Source organism: Centrocercus urophasianus, unplaced genomic scaffold (assembly GCF_019232065.1).
Source record: "Centrocercus urophasianus isolate 14NV4802_14NV808 unplaced genomic scaffold, USGS_Curo_1.0 seq_689, whole genome shotgun sequence".
Taxonomy (NCBI): domain Eukaryota; kingdom Metazoa; phylum Chordata; class Aves; order Galliformes; family Phasianidae; genus Centrocercus; species Centrocercus urophasianus.
Genome location: NW_024885298.1, coordinates 19,179 through 35,935, shown reverse-complemented (window position 1 = coordinate 35,935; position 16,757 = coordinate 19,179). Strand labels below are relative to the sequence as shown.

Sequence of the window (16,757 nt, the reverse complement as noted above, 5' to 3'; positions counted from 1 at the left end):
CCTGCTCTGCCTTGCGGTCCCGCTCCGGGCACGTCCCTCCGTGCTGCTGGCCCTAAGCCCGGGCAATTTTTTTTCCCTTTTTTTATTTGTCCCTCGCACTCTCAATAGAGCCCTGTGTGTTTCGCCTCCCCGGCAGCCCGAGCTGACACTTGCTTGGGGAGAATTCACCCAGATTTGCAATTTTCTGTCCCCTTTCCATGGGATGGCTGGAGAGTCCCGGGCGATTTGGGGAGCAGGGTGCCACGTCCCATTTCCTTGTGCTTTTTTTGTTGTTGTTGTTATTTTTTGGGGGGGTCACATTTTGCAAAGCTGCCCCCACCTCCAACCTGCGCTCCCTTTTTGCTGTTTCCAGGCTGCGTTCCAGCTCCAGTGCCAATTAGTTCCCGGCACGGCTCAATGGGGCAGCGGGAGCGGGGCAGGCTGCCCGGAGCTGCGTCCCACAAAGCGCTGCCAGCTCCTCGCAGCAGAGCTGCGCTGCCCCGGGCTGCCGGCGTGGCTCAGAACGCATCCGGGGATGCTCAGAGGTGTTTGGGGGCGTTGGGGGCACTTTGGAGGATGCTCAGCGATTTTGGGGGAGTTTTTTGGGGGGAGCGCTGGTGAATGCTTGGAGGAACATAGGGAGGTGATCTGTAGGATTTTCGGAGATTTTAGGGGGATGTTGGTGAACGTTCAGAGGTGAAATGTTGTGGGGGATCTTTCAGGGGATGCTTTGGGAGATGGTTTGGGGAACGCTACAGGGCAGCTCTGGGGGTGCTGGGAGGGGCTTTCTGAGGGGGTGCTCTGGGATGGTCCAGGGAACGCTGCTGGGTTGCTCTGGGGATATTTGATGTTGTAGGGGTGCTTCGGAGATGCTTGGAGGGAGGTTTCGGGGGTGTTTTGGGGTGCCTGGTGAGATTTATGGGGGTGGTGCTCCCCAGTAAGTGATGTTTTCAGGGTTTAGATTGCGTTTTTGGGATGCTCTGTGGGATGTTTCAGGGAGATGCTCTGAAGGCTGTTTGTGGGTTGCCTCGGAGGATGTTTCAGAGGGATGACCTGGAGGGTGTTTTTGGGATGCTTTTGGGATGCTTGAGGGGAGATGTTCTCGAGGGCGACTGCAGGATGCTCCAGGAATTGTGGGGATGATGCTCTGTGAGGACTCTTTGGGGTCGTGCTCTGGACTGTCTCTAGAATGCTCTGGGGACGCTTTAGGGATGCTCAGGGATGTTTCAGAGCGATGTCCCGGGGGCTCCCAGCGCACGCACACCCTCCACACCATCCTCCCAGCCCCCGCCCCAAACCCCTTTCCGCCCGCGGCGGGACGCGAACCGGGGACGATGAGGGAGGGCGGCACGTGGGGGAAATGGGCGGGAAAACGGGCGGGAAAATGGGCGGGGCCGCGGGCGGAAGTGGCGCCAGGATTCAAACGAAGCGCTGAGGCGGAAGCGGCGGTTGGTGCGGTCCGCTGTGGGGCTCTGGGGGGCAGGAGTTCGAAGGGGGTCTACGGCTCAGGCGGGGCGAGTGGGGCTGTGCGGGGTGGCGAGGGATGATGGGCTGTGCGTGCGGCGGGGTCTCTGGGCCGTGAGGGGTCGCACGGGGGCGGGGGATGGCGGTGTAGGCCGCGGGTCCGCCCTCACCCCCCGTTTCTCCTCAGGAGCGGCCCGGAGCCGTGCCGGAATGCCGCCATCCTCCGGACCGCGGCCGCCGGCGCCACGGGGGGCCTTGGGACGTCCGGCGAGACCACCGCGGACGGGACGGGCGCTGCTGGGCGAGAGGAGCCTGCGGGTGGCCCCGGTGGGCGCCTGGGTGGAGAGCGGCCCCCGCGAGCAGAGCCGTGCCTTCGTGAGTGCTGTCCGGCCCCGCCGCGGGGGTGACGCGAGCCCCACCTGGGGCTGCAGGCAGCCGGGAGCACGAATTATTTTCTCTGATGGGGCCCCGAGAGGCCCAGGTGCCCGTGTAGCCCCGCCCCTCCCTTCTACATGCACTGAATTTGCTCACTGCATTTTTTATGAGAAACGTTGATTTCAGAAGCGATCAGATGAAGGCCCTTGCTGATTCCATAGAGAGCTGCTGTTGATTACTTAATTTTTTACACCAGCCACTGTAACGTTAGCTGGATCTCTGTTTCTAGCTTGCTATTGGCAGCTGACCTCTACCATAGGTAACAAAGCTAACGATTACTGGCATTTTGCCCCCTGCCAGTTCTCTTTGTATTGTTTGCCACCTCTCTGTTTGTGCCTAAAGGATGTTTGTGAGCAGAGGTTTTATTCCAAGTTACTGATTTAAAATAAAGAAATGCTGTAGGGTTTTGAGCCCACCTATGAAGTACATCCATTAGAAATACTGAAGAAAATCTTCTCTGGTGCTTATCTCAGGGATTTCTGCTTTGTGGGTTATTGTAAGAGGACTAAAAGTGCATTAAGTATAGGATGATGAGTTCAGTCCCCTTTAATTAATGTCAAAATGTTACAGAAGCTCCTGTGCTTCTGCAATGATTTATTTCCATATTGTAATTTAAATTCTGAAAGGTTGAGATAATATATGGAAATGAATTGTCTCTGTATTCATGCAACTTCCACTGCCAAACTTCGAGATGAGCTGGAGCTTTCCTGGGGCTCAGGTTTTGAAGCCAACTGAGAGCTGCTGGTCGTTGTTGGGGGCTGAGCCTTTGCAGTGCATCAGAGCACCTTCTGCATGTTTGCCACACGCCAGCTGTGCTCTTGCCTCCCCTTTGCCCTTGTGCCTTCAGGTGTGGGCAGAGTTGTGTGAGGTTATTGAAGCTTGTTTAATACACCTGCATACAGCAGTGGGTCGTATTAAAAAATTAAATGAATGCCTTCAATCAGCATTGCTAATGAGATTGCCAGCAGGGAGCATGGCGAGTTGGAAATGGCATCTTCAGTGCTGCTAGTAGTGTGGAGTTCTGCCTGCCTTCATGCTGTGGTTGTGCCAATGGGGTCCTGCTGCCATTCGTTTTCCTGGCACTGAGGTGTGGGGTGCAGCCATCCCTGGGATTTGAGGCTGTAAAAGTATGTGGTGGGTGGTAGGATGTAACCCATACCAACCCTGCAGCCCTGTCTGTCAGCTGCTTACAGTGGCACCACTTATTGCCCTTCGATCTCTTCCTCAAAGCTGTGTTTGATGTAAAGCAGTATAAAGCTGAGCATCTAAATAAATAAAACTGAATTACTCTGCAGCTGGTGACAATCTGCCCCTGCAGATCCCTTTTCCAGGGTTTTGCCCAGTGACTTGTTTATCTGGCAGCCAGGAAATGGAGCTGGTTTTCTTTAAGCCTTGGTAGTGTTAGCAGGATTTTCTGTTGTGGCTTCAACTGGGAACTATGAAAACCTAATTTCTAGGTCATTCCTTTTAATCTTTCACTTTGGATGGTAAAATCACTGTCAGAGCAGTAGCTCTGCCTGTGCTGTGGTCTGCAGTGTTTGATATGCGTCCAGCACTGCTCTTGCAAGGCACTCAGTGAAAAATGCACAGAGCATTAATGTGACCTGGGCCAGCCCTGTTCTTTGGCTTCGAATATTTGAGCATCTGTTTGTGGAACGGTGATCAGGAGTCACTGCATCAGGCTATGCTCTTATTTTTCCTTTCTGTGCATGGGGTCAAAGGAGGAAGCGTGTGTGCTCTGTAACAGCACCTGGCTAGTTAGATTTGATTCTAGCCAGTAGCAATCCAGTGTACGTTGTCCAAGCTGGGACTTTGCACACTTGAAATAAAATATTATTATGAAGCTCACTGGGTGCTGCTTATCTGGCCTGTTGCTGCAGGTCTTTGGAGGGGAAGCAGGGATGTGGGCTGCAGCGTTGCAAAACCACGTGAAATCTGCTTTCATCTCTTCCAGGCTTCAGCATTTCAGGTTGAGGAGGAGCTGAAGGAGCAGCAGAGGAGGAAGGCGATGAGGCTGAGGCACTTCCAGGGAGAGGTGAAGCGCCGGGTGAACCAGCAGGTCAAGACGAGAAGAAAGCAGCAGCTGCAGAGGTCTTGTGAGGCGGTGAGCAGCTCCTTCTCTCTGCCGTCCAAAGCAGTGCGTCCCTCTAAACCGGCGGAAAAACATTGTCAACCCCAAGTTAGGGTATCAGTAAGAGGAAGCTTGTGGCTCCAGCACCACTGCTGCAAGGGGCAAACCCACAAGTAAGGCAGCCCAACACCTTGGCTTGCTCTGATGCTGGAGGTGCACTGAGCCTTCTGTTTCAATGGAAAGGTCGCTGGCTCTCTGGGGCAATATCTAGAGAACAAAGTCCTGCTGACCCCTCAGATCTTGAGTGTTAAAAAATAGCCAGGCTGAGTTGTGAATGGTGCAGGTGTCTCCTGGCTGTGTCAGGGGAAAGCAGCATGTTTCTGCTTGTCTCTTCACATAGCAATTCCCAAGCAGCAATTCCATGACATACTCTCATTTCCCTCCAAGAGCTTGTTTTAGATGATCCTTTGAATGTATTATTTAATCCTTCCTCCTCTTAAACTCCAGTGATGGTTGCCAGAAACTCACTGTACAGTGAGAAAGGGAAGTACTGAAATACCAACAATTCTGGACACCCTGAGGGTGTTTGGGCTGCTTCCAGCGATGAGAAGGCACGGTCGAGTGGGAACGTCCTCAGGTTACTGCCAGAACCACTCAGAGCAGAGAGCTGCCAAGCTGCTGGTGTTTGCTTGTGGTTCTTTAGAGTCCTGGTTTTAACCACAGGAGGGTGCGATCCTGTAAGCTCAGCATGAGCTTCTGCGGAAGCACGTGCCAGCCAGGTGGGAGATGATGACTGGAGATTTGCACGTGGTTTTTTACCCTGGCAGACAGAGAAGGAGAGCAACCTTGCCGTGCAGTGCTTGGGCTCGGTGCTGCAGCAGACCCCCCAGAAGAACACGTGTGTGTTCCGGAGCCGCCCCCTGCCCGCCATCTGCAGCCCTGCTGCCCTGGCACAGCAGGAGGAGCACGGAGTGCCCAGCGAGCCCTTCCAGCAGCAAGCTGCCCAGGTGCGTGGGGCCCTTCCACCTCATCCTTTCCACCCCTGTTCCATCGTGCTGAGTGCTGTAGGATTAAGATGGAAAATGGGCGACATTTTGTTTTCTACCCTCTTACAACACTTGCCTAGTATGTTTATATATTTTATGCTGAACGAAGCGTTGGCTTACGCTTGTTTTTAACAAATGTTGGTGTACCGCTCCGTAGGACACTTGTACTTGCCCCGCTGCTTGCAGATACAATGAATTTTTGTTAAAACCTGCTGCAAATCCTCAGCTGTGACCTATTGCTGTGCTGGGATGCCATGTTGGAGAGGAGGCACTAGATGGTGCTACCTCATTGAGCGAGTGTTCTGCAGATGGACTGTGTGGGACCCTGAAATCTCGGCGAATGTGTTGTAGGGACTGTCGTGTTTTCAGTAGTGGTTATGGTGCGTTTGGCACATTATAATGTGTTTATCAAGGAGCTGGTGTTGAGCAGGGCCCATTGGGACGCCTCCTTCATGTAAATGAACTCCTTGGTGCAGCACTCCTGGAGGATGTCTGCTGACTTGTGTCCGTCCTTCTGTCCTCCTCACGACAGCTCAGCAGAGCCATGAGACAAGTCCGGCGCAGGCTGGCATCCTGTCGGACGGTGCCCAAAGGCATGGAGGCCCCAGAGCTCCCCGGCGGCACGTGGACACGAGGCCAGAGGCAAGATGTGAGTGGGGCAGCTGGGCAGGGAGTGAGTTACCTGCAAGGCCGTGGGCAGGGCTGGTGCGAACTGCAAACCCGAAGAGTCACTCGGGGAGGTTCTTCAGCAAAATCTGTGGCTTTGTGATCCTGGTGGTGACGTACCTGCCCCTGGACGAGCAGGGCCCGAGGGCTCTGTTGCGTGGATGCTTCTGTTCTTGCAGCCACCTTTCAGAGAAGGCAGCAGGACAGTGGGTAGAAACACCTCTGTTTGCAAGAGTAATGAAAGATAAACTAGGAAGTCAGAATTTAAATAATATTTTAAAGGCTTAGATTGTAATCTGGGGATCTGGGAGGAATGCGGTGATTGGCCCACGCCTTGTGTGCCCTTCAGCAAACTTCAACTGCTCTTACTGCAGCAGTCTGTTTTGTGAACGAGACAGAGACCTGGAGGACTTTCCTCATTCAGGGCTGGCTTCAGGCTTGTTGGCATGCATCTCCTTTTCTCAGAGCACTAAGAACATAGGAGCCGCATAACAAGATTAGTCCCAAGTGCCTGACCTTTTGTGCTGTTGAATTTCATCCTGTTCTGATTGCTCAAGATCAGCTTTATGCCACAGCTACTGGCATAACTGTGTCCTGCTTTGTATGCCAAGTCCTTTTTTTAACTGATGTACTTTGCCCATCTGCAAGTTCTGGAGAATGCTAGCAGCAGCCCAGCCTGCTGTTTTGTCTCATTGCCTCCACTGGAGCCAGCTTCCTGCCCATCTTGCACTTCTTCATTCCCTTCTCTTTTCGGGTTCATCAAAGGTGAAGTGCATTTTGGCTAGCTGTTATCTAGAAAATGCCTTTTATGTAAGGGCTGGTCTGACTCTTCCTGCTCCGTACTATTGGGTGTCTGTCTGAGAAAGTTAGCTTTGTGAACAAGAATTGCAGAAACGCTGTAATTATGGCTCAAAGAACTTGTATTTATTTCAAGCACCGCATGTAGCTTCTACTCAAGTCCTCGATGCTCAGCAAGATGGAGAGAGAACATTACTTAGCTGTTGGTGCTGCATCCTGACATGAGTAACAGCCTGTGCAATGCAGGCCCTTGGAGCAGGCAGCGGCTGTGGGATGTGTGGTGTGCGAGTCACACGGGTTGTCCACAGCAGTGAGGAACGAGTCTGGGAGAGGCTGCGGGTCACCACATGCACCCTTACCTGAGCTGCAGAAAAAGGCTGATCTGTGCTTCCTTAAAACCTCTGACAAGAAGGCGCTCTTAGCTTTTGTAGACAACTTTAGTCCAGAGTGAATATGTTAATTCATTGCACTGCTTTCTCGTATTATTCCAAGATAGAAAAGAAAAGAGGTCTTCTGTTAATGTGAATCTTTCTTCCTGCATACACGCCTGGTTTCCATGGTCATAATTAAGACAGCAGCTTATTCCCTCCTTTTCGGGGGTAAAGGCTGTTGCAGTTAACACTTTGATGAACTGTTGCTCTTCCTTTTTGTTGAACTTCCTTGTGCTGCCTTCTCCATCCAGTCTCTTTCATTTGGATGCAAGCATTTAAACTGTTCTGGCACTTCTACAACTTCACGTGGTTATGGGGTCTGCGAATGCCATCAAGGCTGATATCACCCTGGCTGATAATGAAATTACTGAGCAGTGCCCACTTAGTCCTTTCCTTTCTCAGCAAACCCAGTGTGACCGAGTCTTGATAGTGTTTGTCATCACTACTGCAAGTCCTTTTAATGGTTTTACCTAATAGATGTTTCCTTCCCAAAGTGCTGAATTAGGCCATGTCAAAAGCTGGGCTAAAACTGAGACGTGTGCCCATTCCTCAGGATCTAGATCTCCTCTTGTGTCTGAGGGGGCTCCTACCAGCTTGTCTGCCAGTCCTGGAGGTAGCCTGGGGCAGGTCCTGCACACTTACAAAAGCAGTTTCAATTTCTAGGAATATTCTGACTTTTCTCCTTCCAGGTTTAGTCCCGGATTTTCCTTGCTGCTGTTACTAGCTCAGAACGCTGCTTTGGCTGAAGGCTGATGCACACAAGCATAAGATGGTGGTGTGCCTGGTGTCCTCTGATAGCTGTCCCTCTCCTTGTCCCTTCCCTACTGAAAGCCTGATTTCTTGTTACCTTGATGTCTCTTGTTTTACTTACAGCCTTGGCCTTTGTGGCACTTGTTTTATGTCCCTGTGTGCTTGTGTTGTCTCCTACGTGATTCTTTTTGTAATCTGAACCATGCTCCATTTCCTCTGTGCTCGCATTGATCATGGGCACCAAAAGAGCTTGGAGCTGAGCCAGGTTTGTCTCACTGTGCATCGTGGCTCTCCACTCCGGCAGAGTAGCTTATACTTGTTCAGTTAGCATTGCTTACTGGATCATCTGCTTTTTCAGTCCCGTTTTCCACCTTTTGCTTTTGTTTTTCCTTCTTCCCAGTAAAGACTTGCATTCCCTGTGACTGTTAAACAAGAAGTCTATTTCCTGAAACCACTGCTGGTCTGTCCCAGGGATTTCTTTTCAGGTCAGACATTTTTCAGAGATCTTGCTGGTCTGTTTCCTGCTGCATGTCTGATTTCCTGCAGGCAGATACCTAGATTGCAGTAGTGTGGAAATTACTGGTCCTGTGTTCCGGGTGATCCTGCTTACCATGCCTTTTGTTGCTTTGTCTTTAGTGTTTGTAGGTCTCCAGCATGATAGCACCCGAATTCTTTTCCCCAGCTGATTGTTCCCCAAAGGTTTGTTTTTTCTCTCTGCAGTTTCATTTCCTTCTGGCTCCAGGCTGCCCTCCATGCCCCATGTATTGCAGCAGCACAACCATCTTGGGCGATTCCTGGCTTGACCCACATTCCTCCTGTTGATTCACTCTGCAAGCAATTCTGCTCTTCCCTTCCTGTCCCTGTTTCTATCCTGCTGAAGGGATAGCAAGGAAAAAAAAAAAATCTGGCTCAGAGCTTGCTTCTGGCATTTTGATTTTTAGTTTGTAGGAAACAATCTGCTGCCTCTCAAAATATTGTAATACCCTTTCAGGAGCCTGCCCACTTACCATCTGAACGAGCACAGAATGAGCGTCGCTCAAGCAATCCTGCTCACCCCACATCCTTGCAGTCAGGAAGTGTTGCCTAGAAAGGTGTAAAGGTGTTTTCTTTCCATCACCCCACACACTTCTGTCCCTCTGTTTCTGCAGTTGGTGAGAATGTAGTCAGGAGCCACCCTGCTAGATTTTCTGGCTCTTAAGCCCTGCGGTGATGTTTGAATACATTGCATTGCTGCCTGCCAGATCTCGACTAGCTTCTCAGAGCAGGTGGCCTGAGGTTAAAAGTATGTCTAACCCTTACTCGAGGACATTGCCTTTGCATTCTGCACCTAAAGCAGTCACATTTGAACCTCACGTTTCCTCCTCTCTCCTCCAGGAATCAGTGCTGTGTGCCCCAGTGTCCACTGAAGGTGAGAATGAGGAGCTTATTCTAGCAGGACATCACGATCTTCCAGCTGAACTGAAAGACCAGATGACAGCTCCACATCAGGCTGAGCAAGATGATGATTTTTACATCAAAGTGGAATTTAGAAAAGTGAGACATGAGTCTGGGCCAGTTGAACTTAAGAAGTGCAAGTCTTTGGGGATTACATTCAGGCAGGGGCAATGAGGCTGCTGTTGTAGTTCCATTTGCACCTTCACACCTGGCAAGCTTGTGCCTGCTGTCACCTCTGGTCAACAAAGACCAACGAGTGTGAAAGCAAGGTGAGATCGGTGGCTTGGAGAAGGCTCTGTGGCGTGCACTGCACGAGGGCTCTGCAAGAAGGTGCACAGGAACTTGTATCTTGATCTGTAGGCACAAGAGCACCGTTTTTAAGTGCTTGGAGCCTGTTAGTAGGTAAGTGTAATGAGAGCTCTGTTCCTGCTCTTAGAACAGCCATATCGTTTCGACGTTGTGCTCTCATGGCTTTGATCTGAGCGCTGTGGCTTCCAAAGTGGTTTCATGTGCGCCTGCCTCGTCATGCCAGTTGTCTCATGCTCCGCAGAAATCTGAGACTCACTGTGCAATTGCACTGGGTGCTTAATCAAGCTCCAGGCTGGGGCAGCAGGACCGCAGCTGTCCCGTGTCCTTCTGCCCTGCTGGAGGCAGTGGTGGGATGGGAGAGCTGTGCATGCATCAAACTGGCCAGAAACCTCTGTTAAAAGGGGAAAAACCAGAAGATTTTAGTCAGAGGAATGAGCCGAGATCGCTCATCCTTAGGAGCACCATTAATGTGCATCCTCCCAAGAAGGGAACTAATGTATTTATCAATGGGTTTTCTGTTTTCAGGCAGCTTTATTAAGCATCTGAGGTATGGAAATGTTTTGCCCTTTGGATTACTTGGAATAGTTAGCAAATACGATATGGCTGAAGCAATATGTGCTGCTTGTTTGGTGGCTGGTCCAGCTGAAATACTGACTTGACAAATACCTTGAGTGGAGTGAAGAAGGCAGAGGGTTTGGGGAGATGCTGTCTGTTGTCCTCTGCACTTTTCTCTGTGTTGCTATTGTTTTCTTGCACTTCATGAAGTTCACAATGAAAGTTCAACAGGTGAGAGGGTTTTATGAATCCTTGTTTGGACTGAAACAGAAAAGTCTAAGGGTACCTCTAGAAGAGTTTTGTCAAAGCTCTGTTCCGCATGCTCCCACATGGAGATGCAGAACATGTCTTCTCTCTGGTGATGGGGAGAAGCCAACCCGCTGGAGTGGTGTGGCACTGATAAGCAGCTGAGCTCCATCCCTCTACTCTGTCATTCCCACTCTTCAACAGAGCAGGGTGAGAAAATATGATGGAAAAAACAGCTCGTGGGTTGAGATGAGGATAGAATCTCAGAATGGCCAGGTTTGGAAGGGACCTCAAGGATGTGAACCTCCAACCCCCCTGCCACATGCAGGGCCACCAAACTCCCCATTTAATACCAGACCAGGCTGCTCAGGGCCCCAGATATCACTCACTGATAAGTCTTCATGGGGAAAAACAGATTTGATGTAAGGAGATGAATGTAATTTATTGCCTATTGATAACAGATTAAAGTAGTGAGAGCTAAAAGCAAACTAAAATTACTTGCCTTCCCATCCCCCCTCCTCCTCCTGAGTGCTGGAAGGGAACAGGGAATGGCATTCAGGTGCTCCGTCTCTGCTGCTCCTTCATCCTCACTACTTCCCTGCTCTGTGTGGGTCCCTCATGTGGGATGCTGTCCTTCTGAAGTGATCCTGTGTGCAGCTAATGTCCCCAGTGTTACTCTGGGGATTATGCAGAGAGGACCCACCTCCAGCCTGGAGGACTTTCTGGAGGAAAGAGGAAGGTCGATGCTGCTCTCCTGTTATCTTTCAGTTCTCTGATGGATCAGCGAAGGATTTGAGCTCACCTGAGTCTCTGCAGAGAACGACCCTTGGTTGTCGAGCTCCCCTTGTCCTGTGGGCTGGCATAGACCAAGAGGAAAGCAAGAAGCAGGTTTGTCTGCTGCAGCTAAGTGCTCATTGTTTTGTGTCTGTTTCAGGAGTAAAATGCACGGGAGCTAGGTGATGCTGCTGGCTCAGAGAAGAAGCCTCTGGAGCAGCAGTGGTGCACGAAGCATCTGAGTTTGTCAGTGCTGATGGTTTCTTGAGCAAACCCACCAACTTCCTTTTTTTTTTTTTTTTCTTTTCTTTTTTTAAGTCTGTTGTGACCCTATGTGCCAACACCAGTTGCTATTCCCACAATATCTGGGATCTGAATGATGCAAAAATGCTTAAAAATGCTTTAGGAAAAAAGGTTTGGTTCCTTCAACCTTGCGAAATACAGGCTGTGAGGTGCTGTGATTTGTTCTCTGCAGTTGCATGGAGAGAGAGGGAGGAGCTGCCAAAAATGCTCAGTGAAAAGAAAAGAAAAAAATTGAACAAAGCCCCAGTTTATCTTGTTTGTGTATGAGGCTGGGAGTATAAAAGGTTCTCTGCATATCAGCACACAGCAGGAGGGATGGTGGCTTTCAGGCTGCAGCCGTGATGCTTGCAGGAGCTTGGCTGTGCTCAGCGTGAGCTGCTCCGCTTGGTCAGCACAAGGCAGGGAGTTTCCTTCCTCTTGGCTGGCACTTTGCTTGAGCAGAGCAGTGCTGCTTAACTCAATTCAGGAGTGGCTGAAGCATATTGGGGTTTGCTGTGCGCTGCTCATGGGATCTGGCCTCTTTCTGTAGCGTGCTGAGGGTCTGATTTAATCACCAGGACCAATCTGTGGCCAACACTTTGGCTCATGTTAATGCAGGAGAGGTGAAGAGGTTGCTTCTCTTGGATCCCTTAAGAAAATGGCTTATTTTTTCCTGCTTCCTTCTGACTTGAACATTTCTTTTTTTTTTTTTCCCCAACTTATTTGTAGTCTACAGCCTAAAACTCAAAAGGACTTTGAACAAATTGTGTTTTTGTTCTTTATGTGCATTTTCTAACAAGCTGATCCAGAAATTCAGTTGTGGTTTCTAGAAGTCATGACAGCAGCTGGGGTTTGTCAGACTGTTCCTTCCCCCCTTTGGTTCCTTCTGCCCCTTGCTTTGTATCTTCTTGGCTCTGATTCATTCTGAGATAACTGGTTTTGCAGCAGGATCTTCCATGTGGTTTTTTTCCATCCAGCTTTCTGTCCTTTCAGCCTGCCAATCTCTCCTGTGCCTTTACATCCAGCTGTGCAAGGCTCTGCAGAGAACAGGGTGAACACCCTCAGCCCAAAGCTCCTGGTATTGATGAGGAAGCCTGTGCCTTGAGCTTGCTGGAATCGTGGGGCTCAGGCATGCTGCGTGCTGACTGCTTCCCCTTCAGGTGGGAGCGCTTTGCCTGTAAGCTTTAGCCAGCAGCTTTCCTCCCCCTTGCTGCAGCTGTGGGTTTAAGCTGAAGCCCAAATACGGAATGTTTGCAGTTCTGCACGTGGTGAGTTCAGCTTGGGGTTGTGCACTGTTGTTTATACCACACTCCTTTAGTGGGATTAGGTGGGAAATAGGACTTTTTCCAGGAGGAAAGCAAGAGTTCAGATGAGAGATTCCTTATCCGTAGGAGGATCAGTCAGAGAGCACTGGTACAAAGCTCTCCAGAGCTCCGTGATGCTTTGGTTCTCCTTTCCTCGTCTCTCCATCTCTTTCTTCAGTCCTTGACTGTTAAGAGACTTCTGAGGATCCTTTGGAGAAAGAGTGAGGATTCCATCTTGGTGATCTCAAACTCCAGAAGTCAATCTTGAGTGTCTGTACTACCTAATATTGAGTCTGCTCCAAGGCATCTTTCTCAACGCTGCACCTTCATTCCTGCAGCGTCGGATCGAGTACCTGAGGTGCAGGCGTCTCTTCATGAGTGCCGAGCGAGAGCAAGTGAAAGAGCAGCAGAGGCAAAAGGAGCGGCAGAGGAGGATTGCTGGGTGAGTGCGTGTGGTGAGCAGCACCCTGTCACGTGCCCCTTGCAGCTCACCCTGCAGGGCATGGAGGCTTTGTGGAGACTCCAACACCACGTGATGGCACCTCTTCTGACTCCTTTGCCTCTTTATGAACTTCTAAAGATGAATCAGGAAGTCAGCTGAGAGAAGCCCTTCCTGTGTTGGTGCACAAACCATTAACTCGGGTGGGTTTCATTCACCTGAAACAGGAACAGAGAACCAGAGGCTGTGCTGAGTCCTTTGGAGGCACCCAACAGTTCTCTGTTCAGTTTGTGAGTCCCCGTGCAGCTCTGGGGGGAGCTGGGAGCTGAGGGGTCAGGCTTGGAGAGACGCGTTTCGCCGCAGCGCAGTTCCCTGGGACACCAACACCCAGCCCTCGTGCTGCTGCCACTGTCAGAAGCATTGGGGTGAGATTGGCATTGTTCTTGAGCCAATCTTCTCTGGATTTTTATATCAGACCCTTCACCCCAACAGCTATAAACATCTGTATGGCATAATAAAAACTTATTTTAGCATTTGTTCCCAGAAAGAAAAACTCAGTATGTACCTGGAAGTCTCCCTGTGTTTTGGTGACGGGGTCACCTTTCCCATTAGGGGGGTCCTTAAGGAGAAGCTCTGCAAATTCACACTAAAAGAAGGAAGATGCTCTGCATTTTTGTCTTTGACTTGCTCTGGCATAAAATAACACGTCTCCCTGATCTCCTTGTGCTCTGACTCTGGTTCTGTGGGACCAGGCTGTGAGGGCAAGATTTGGCCATTCCATTCCATTTAAATGCAGTTTCAAAAAAGGAGTGTAGCCCAGCTGTCACCTGCAGCCACTTCCAATCAATCTGAGGGGATGACCAGCAGGCAGCAGAAATGCTCCAGCCCTTAAGTGACTCCAGCCTGCTGCAGTGCAGCGTCCTGGAGCGTGAGGTCCTGGCATTTTTTTGGTGGTCATTTTTTGGACAGAAATTGCAAAGAAATGTTTCTCCAGCCACGTTCCTGAAACTTAAATTGGTGCTCAGAGATTTGGAGGCACTTTCTTGCCCTGCGAGTGCTGGTGAAATGCAAGGGACCTCATAGTTACTGCTGGATCTCTTTTTTTTTCCTCTCTTTTCTTTTTGTAGTTGCAGGGGCTCTGCTGGGCCTGCAAGCTGCTCAGCAAAAAAAGCAGTTTTTGCAATTTCTTCGCGTAATGCTAAGCTGCCCTTGGCCTTGGTTTCTGTAGCGGAAGATTTATGGCAGTGTAGTTAAGGCACTATTACCACTTCATAAAAAAGAGTTTATAACTTGACAAGAGAAGTTTGCTTTCAGTGCTTTCATTCTGAGCATTCGTATTTGACCCAACAAATAGAGTAACATCTAAATGTCCCATTCGATTATGCTTCCTTCCCCTGGCTTCTCCCTAGCTGTGATATTCTGAATGCCTTTGGGCAGAGATCAGTGTGTAATATGTGATAACATTTGGGACACATCAGCAGGAATAAAATGGCACATGCTTTGGTTTAAAGTCTTTGTGCTTTGTAATTGCCACCTTCAAGGGAATGTGCTTTGCAGTTTTTGAGTTATATAATCCAGATTCCATAAAAGGGGTTGTGGTGCCATGTAGGTGCAAGGGAGAGTGAGGCAATGGGCAAGGGTTTAGTTAAAAAAGGAAAAATAAATTAACTTCTTGGAGCCTGTTCAGAGTTGGTGTGGGATCCTTGGAGTTTTTCTGTTGTGCTTCTGCAGCCTTATTTTCCTTGTCATTGACTTCTTGCAAGGACAGCTTAAAGCAGAGTCCAAACTGCCCAGCTTGAGGAAATCAAATGTGGGAAGGCTGAGCAATTGTCCCCAGGAACTGCTGCTCTCTGGGTAGGTATAGAGGACCTCAGGCACCATTCTTAGTTTCTTAAGGGTGGAAGAGCATCTCGGGAGGCTTTTTAAGAGCACTGCAGTTGGCTTTTGAAGAACAGGAGCGTGTGTCACTGTGGGTATTCGTGGTCCAGCACCTGTCTTGGTGTGGAGGTCATGTTGGGAATCTTCTTCCCCGTCTGAGGAGGTCAGTGAAAGCTCTCTGTGCCTGCAGGATTAAGAGCAAGAAGGAGAACCAGCGCCAGGTGGAGGAGCAGAGGATGCAGGAGGTGGCTAAGCAGCAAAAACCCTTCCTGGGGGATGTTGTCTGCAAAGTTCTGGCCCAGCTTGAACTGGAGGAGAGGAGGCTAAACGAGGTCAAGCAAAAAGAGCAGCGAAATAAGGAGTACACAAGGTGAGCTGGCAACAGCTGGGCCTCTGCTCCTTGTGCTGAGCCTAAGTGACTGCTTTGTGCCTTGCAGGTATGTCGAAGCTTTAAGAGCCGAGGTGAAAGAGAAGATGAAACTGTACAACATCAACTTGCCTCCCCTGTGCTCCTGCAGCTCTGACTTCTGGGAGTCCCACCCTGATACCTGTGCCAACAACTGCATCTTCTACAAAAACCACAAAGGTAGGAGCTCCTGCATCTCAAGAGGAGATGGCACAGACCCTGCTGAGGGTGTGGGTCTGACCGTACCGAGAGAAATCAAACAGGCCAGATGTCATTCTGTGCTTCAGGTACACCTTAACTGCACGGAGCTGCACCAGCTGCTGGCTTGCCTGATGCAAGACTGGGGCAGCTCAGGCATGGTGTGTGGGGAGGAGCCGGGTGCCTGGCTGCTCCTTACCAGTCCCTTCTTCCTCTGTCTCTTCAGTGAGCTCCATGGCATCATCAGCAGAATGCCAACCGCTGTGGCAGAGCGTTAAGTAACTGCTGTAATGTTGACGGGGAGAACAAACAAACTGGTTAAAGGCATGGGAACCCAGTGGCTTTTGTAGTGCTCTGCTTAAATGCCAAATCTGCTCTTGGGAGATTGCTTGTAAGAAAGCGATGGAAATCTTCTTTATGTGAGAGTGCTCTGATCTCGGCCAAACACCTGGCTGAGTAATTGGGAGTCATCCGCTAGGTGGCTTTCCAAGCTGTAGAAATGGAAGCCTTATAGAAACCTCTGGCTGACAATAGTGCTGTGTAAGGAGGATCCTACAGGTGGCTGTATAGCCTGTAGGTTGTAAAAAGAGTGTGGAAAACTACAGGCATCTTGATGGTTTTTTTTTTTTTCAATAGCAAACAAAAAAAGTGTTTTTCTTGCATGAGAAGCCTGAAGCTTTTAATCAGTGAAATGCTCATCTTGTAACACTGCTGCTCCCTTTCCCTCCCAGCCTACAGCCAAGCACTGCAGTCTGTCATCTCATCCTGTGACCTGGTGGATGGAAGGCAGAAGCTGCCCCTCCGCCACCTCGCTGCTCTCTGCACCTGCCCTGCAAAACTGTGAGGAGGGCAGCGGTGGCGGTGCTGCAGTGTCTCAGGGCCGGAGCTGCACCGTGCCGATGCGTTTTGATGCAGTTTGTGCTCAGGTTTGCACATCTTGGACTGGGTGCAGTTGGCTATTGCACAGGACAAGGGCAGGTGTGGAGGAGCAGATTGCTCTGTGCCCTTGGTTAGAGTCGAGCACTTGGATTTCACGTTCAACTGCAGAATAAACTGCAGCACAGATGATGCTCTTTGGTCTCATTTGCGGTGAGAAATGAGCAGAAAGAAGGTGCCTGGGGTTGAATGTCATGTTGTCTCATGCATCGCTGAAGCCCTGCGCCAGCGATTGCTTGCAGAGGCTTTTGCTGCAGATGTGTGTCCAGCTGCTGGAGGTGTGTCTGCTGCCTGCCCTTCACCCGCCCTGCTCACTTCGTGGAGGTGGGAGCCCGGGCACCCGGCCGGTCTGGGAA

At 50.2% G+C, this 16,757-nt stretch overlaps 1 protein-coding gene across 1 annotated transcript; it reads left to right on the top strand.

Moving 5' to 3' along the window:
- The first annotated feature begins 1,653 nt into the window (after positions 1-1,653).
- CCDC15 (coiled-coil domain containing 15) lies at positions 1,654-16,533 on the top strand. The gene is made up of 10 exons (XM_042837162.1): positions 1,654-1,818; positions 3,833-3,982; positions 4,777-4,956; positions 5,528-5,644; positions 9,015-9,173; positions 10,953-11,072; positions 12,883-12,986; positions 15,052-15,231; positions 15,299-15,447; positions 16,197-16,533. Exons 1-10 carry the CDS (start codon positions 1,654-1,656, stop codon positions 16,307-16,309), a joined length of 1,437 nt encoding a protein of 478 aa, XP_042693096.1. The 3' UTR covers positions 16,310-16,533.
- Positions 16,534-16,757: the final 224 nt, after the last annotated feature.

Excerpts from the sequence above, each read along its gene's own strand:
- CCDC15 (XM_042837162.1), top strand. The coding sequence starts at position 1,654 with ATGCCGCCATCCTCCGGACCGCGGCCGCCGGCGCCACGGGGGGCCTTG. Across the intron at positions 5,645-9,014 it reads CACGAGGCCAGAGGCAAGAT|GAATCAGTGCTGTGTGCCCC; the intron begins GTGAGTGGGGCA and ends TCTCTCCTCCAG. Across the intron at positions 15,448-16,196 it reads CTTCTACAAAAACCACAAAG|CCTACAGCCAAGCACTGCAG; the intron begins GTAGGAGCTCCT and ends TTTCCCTCCCAG.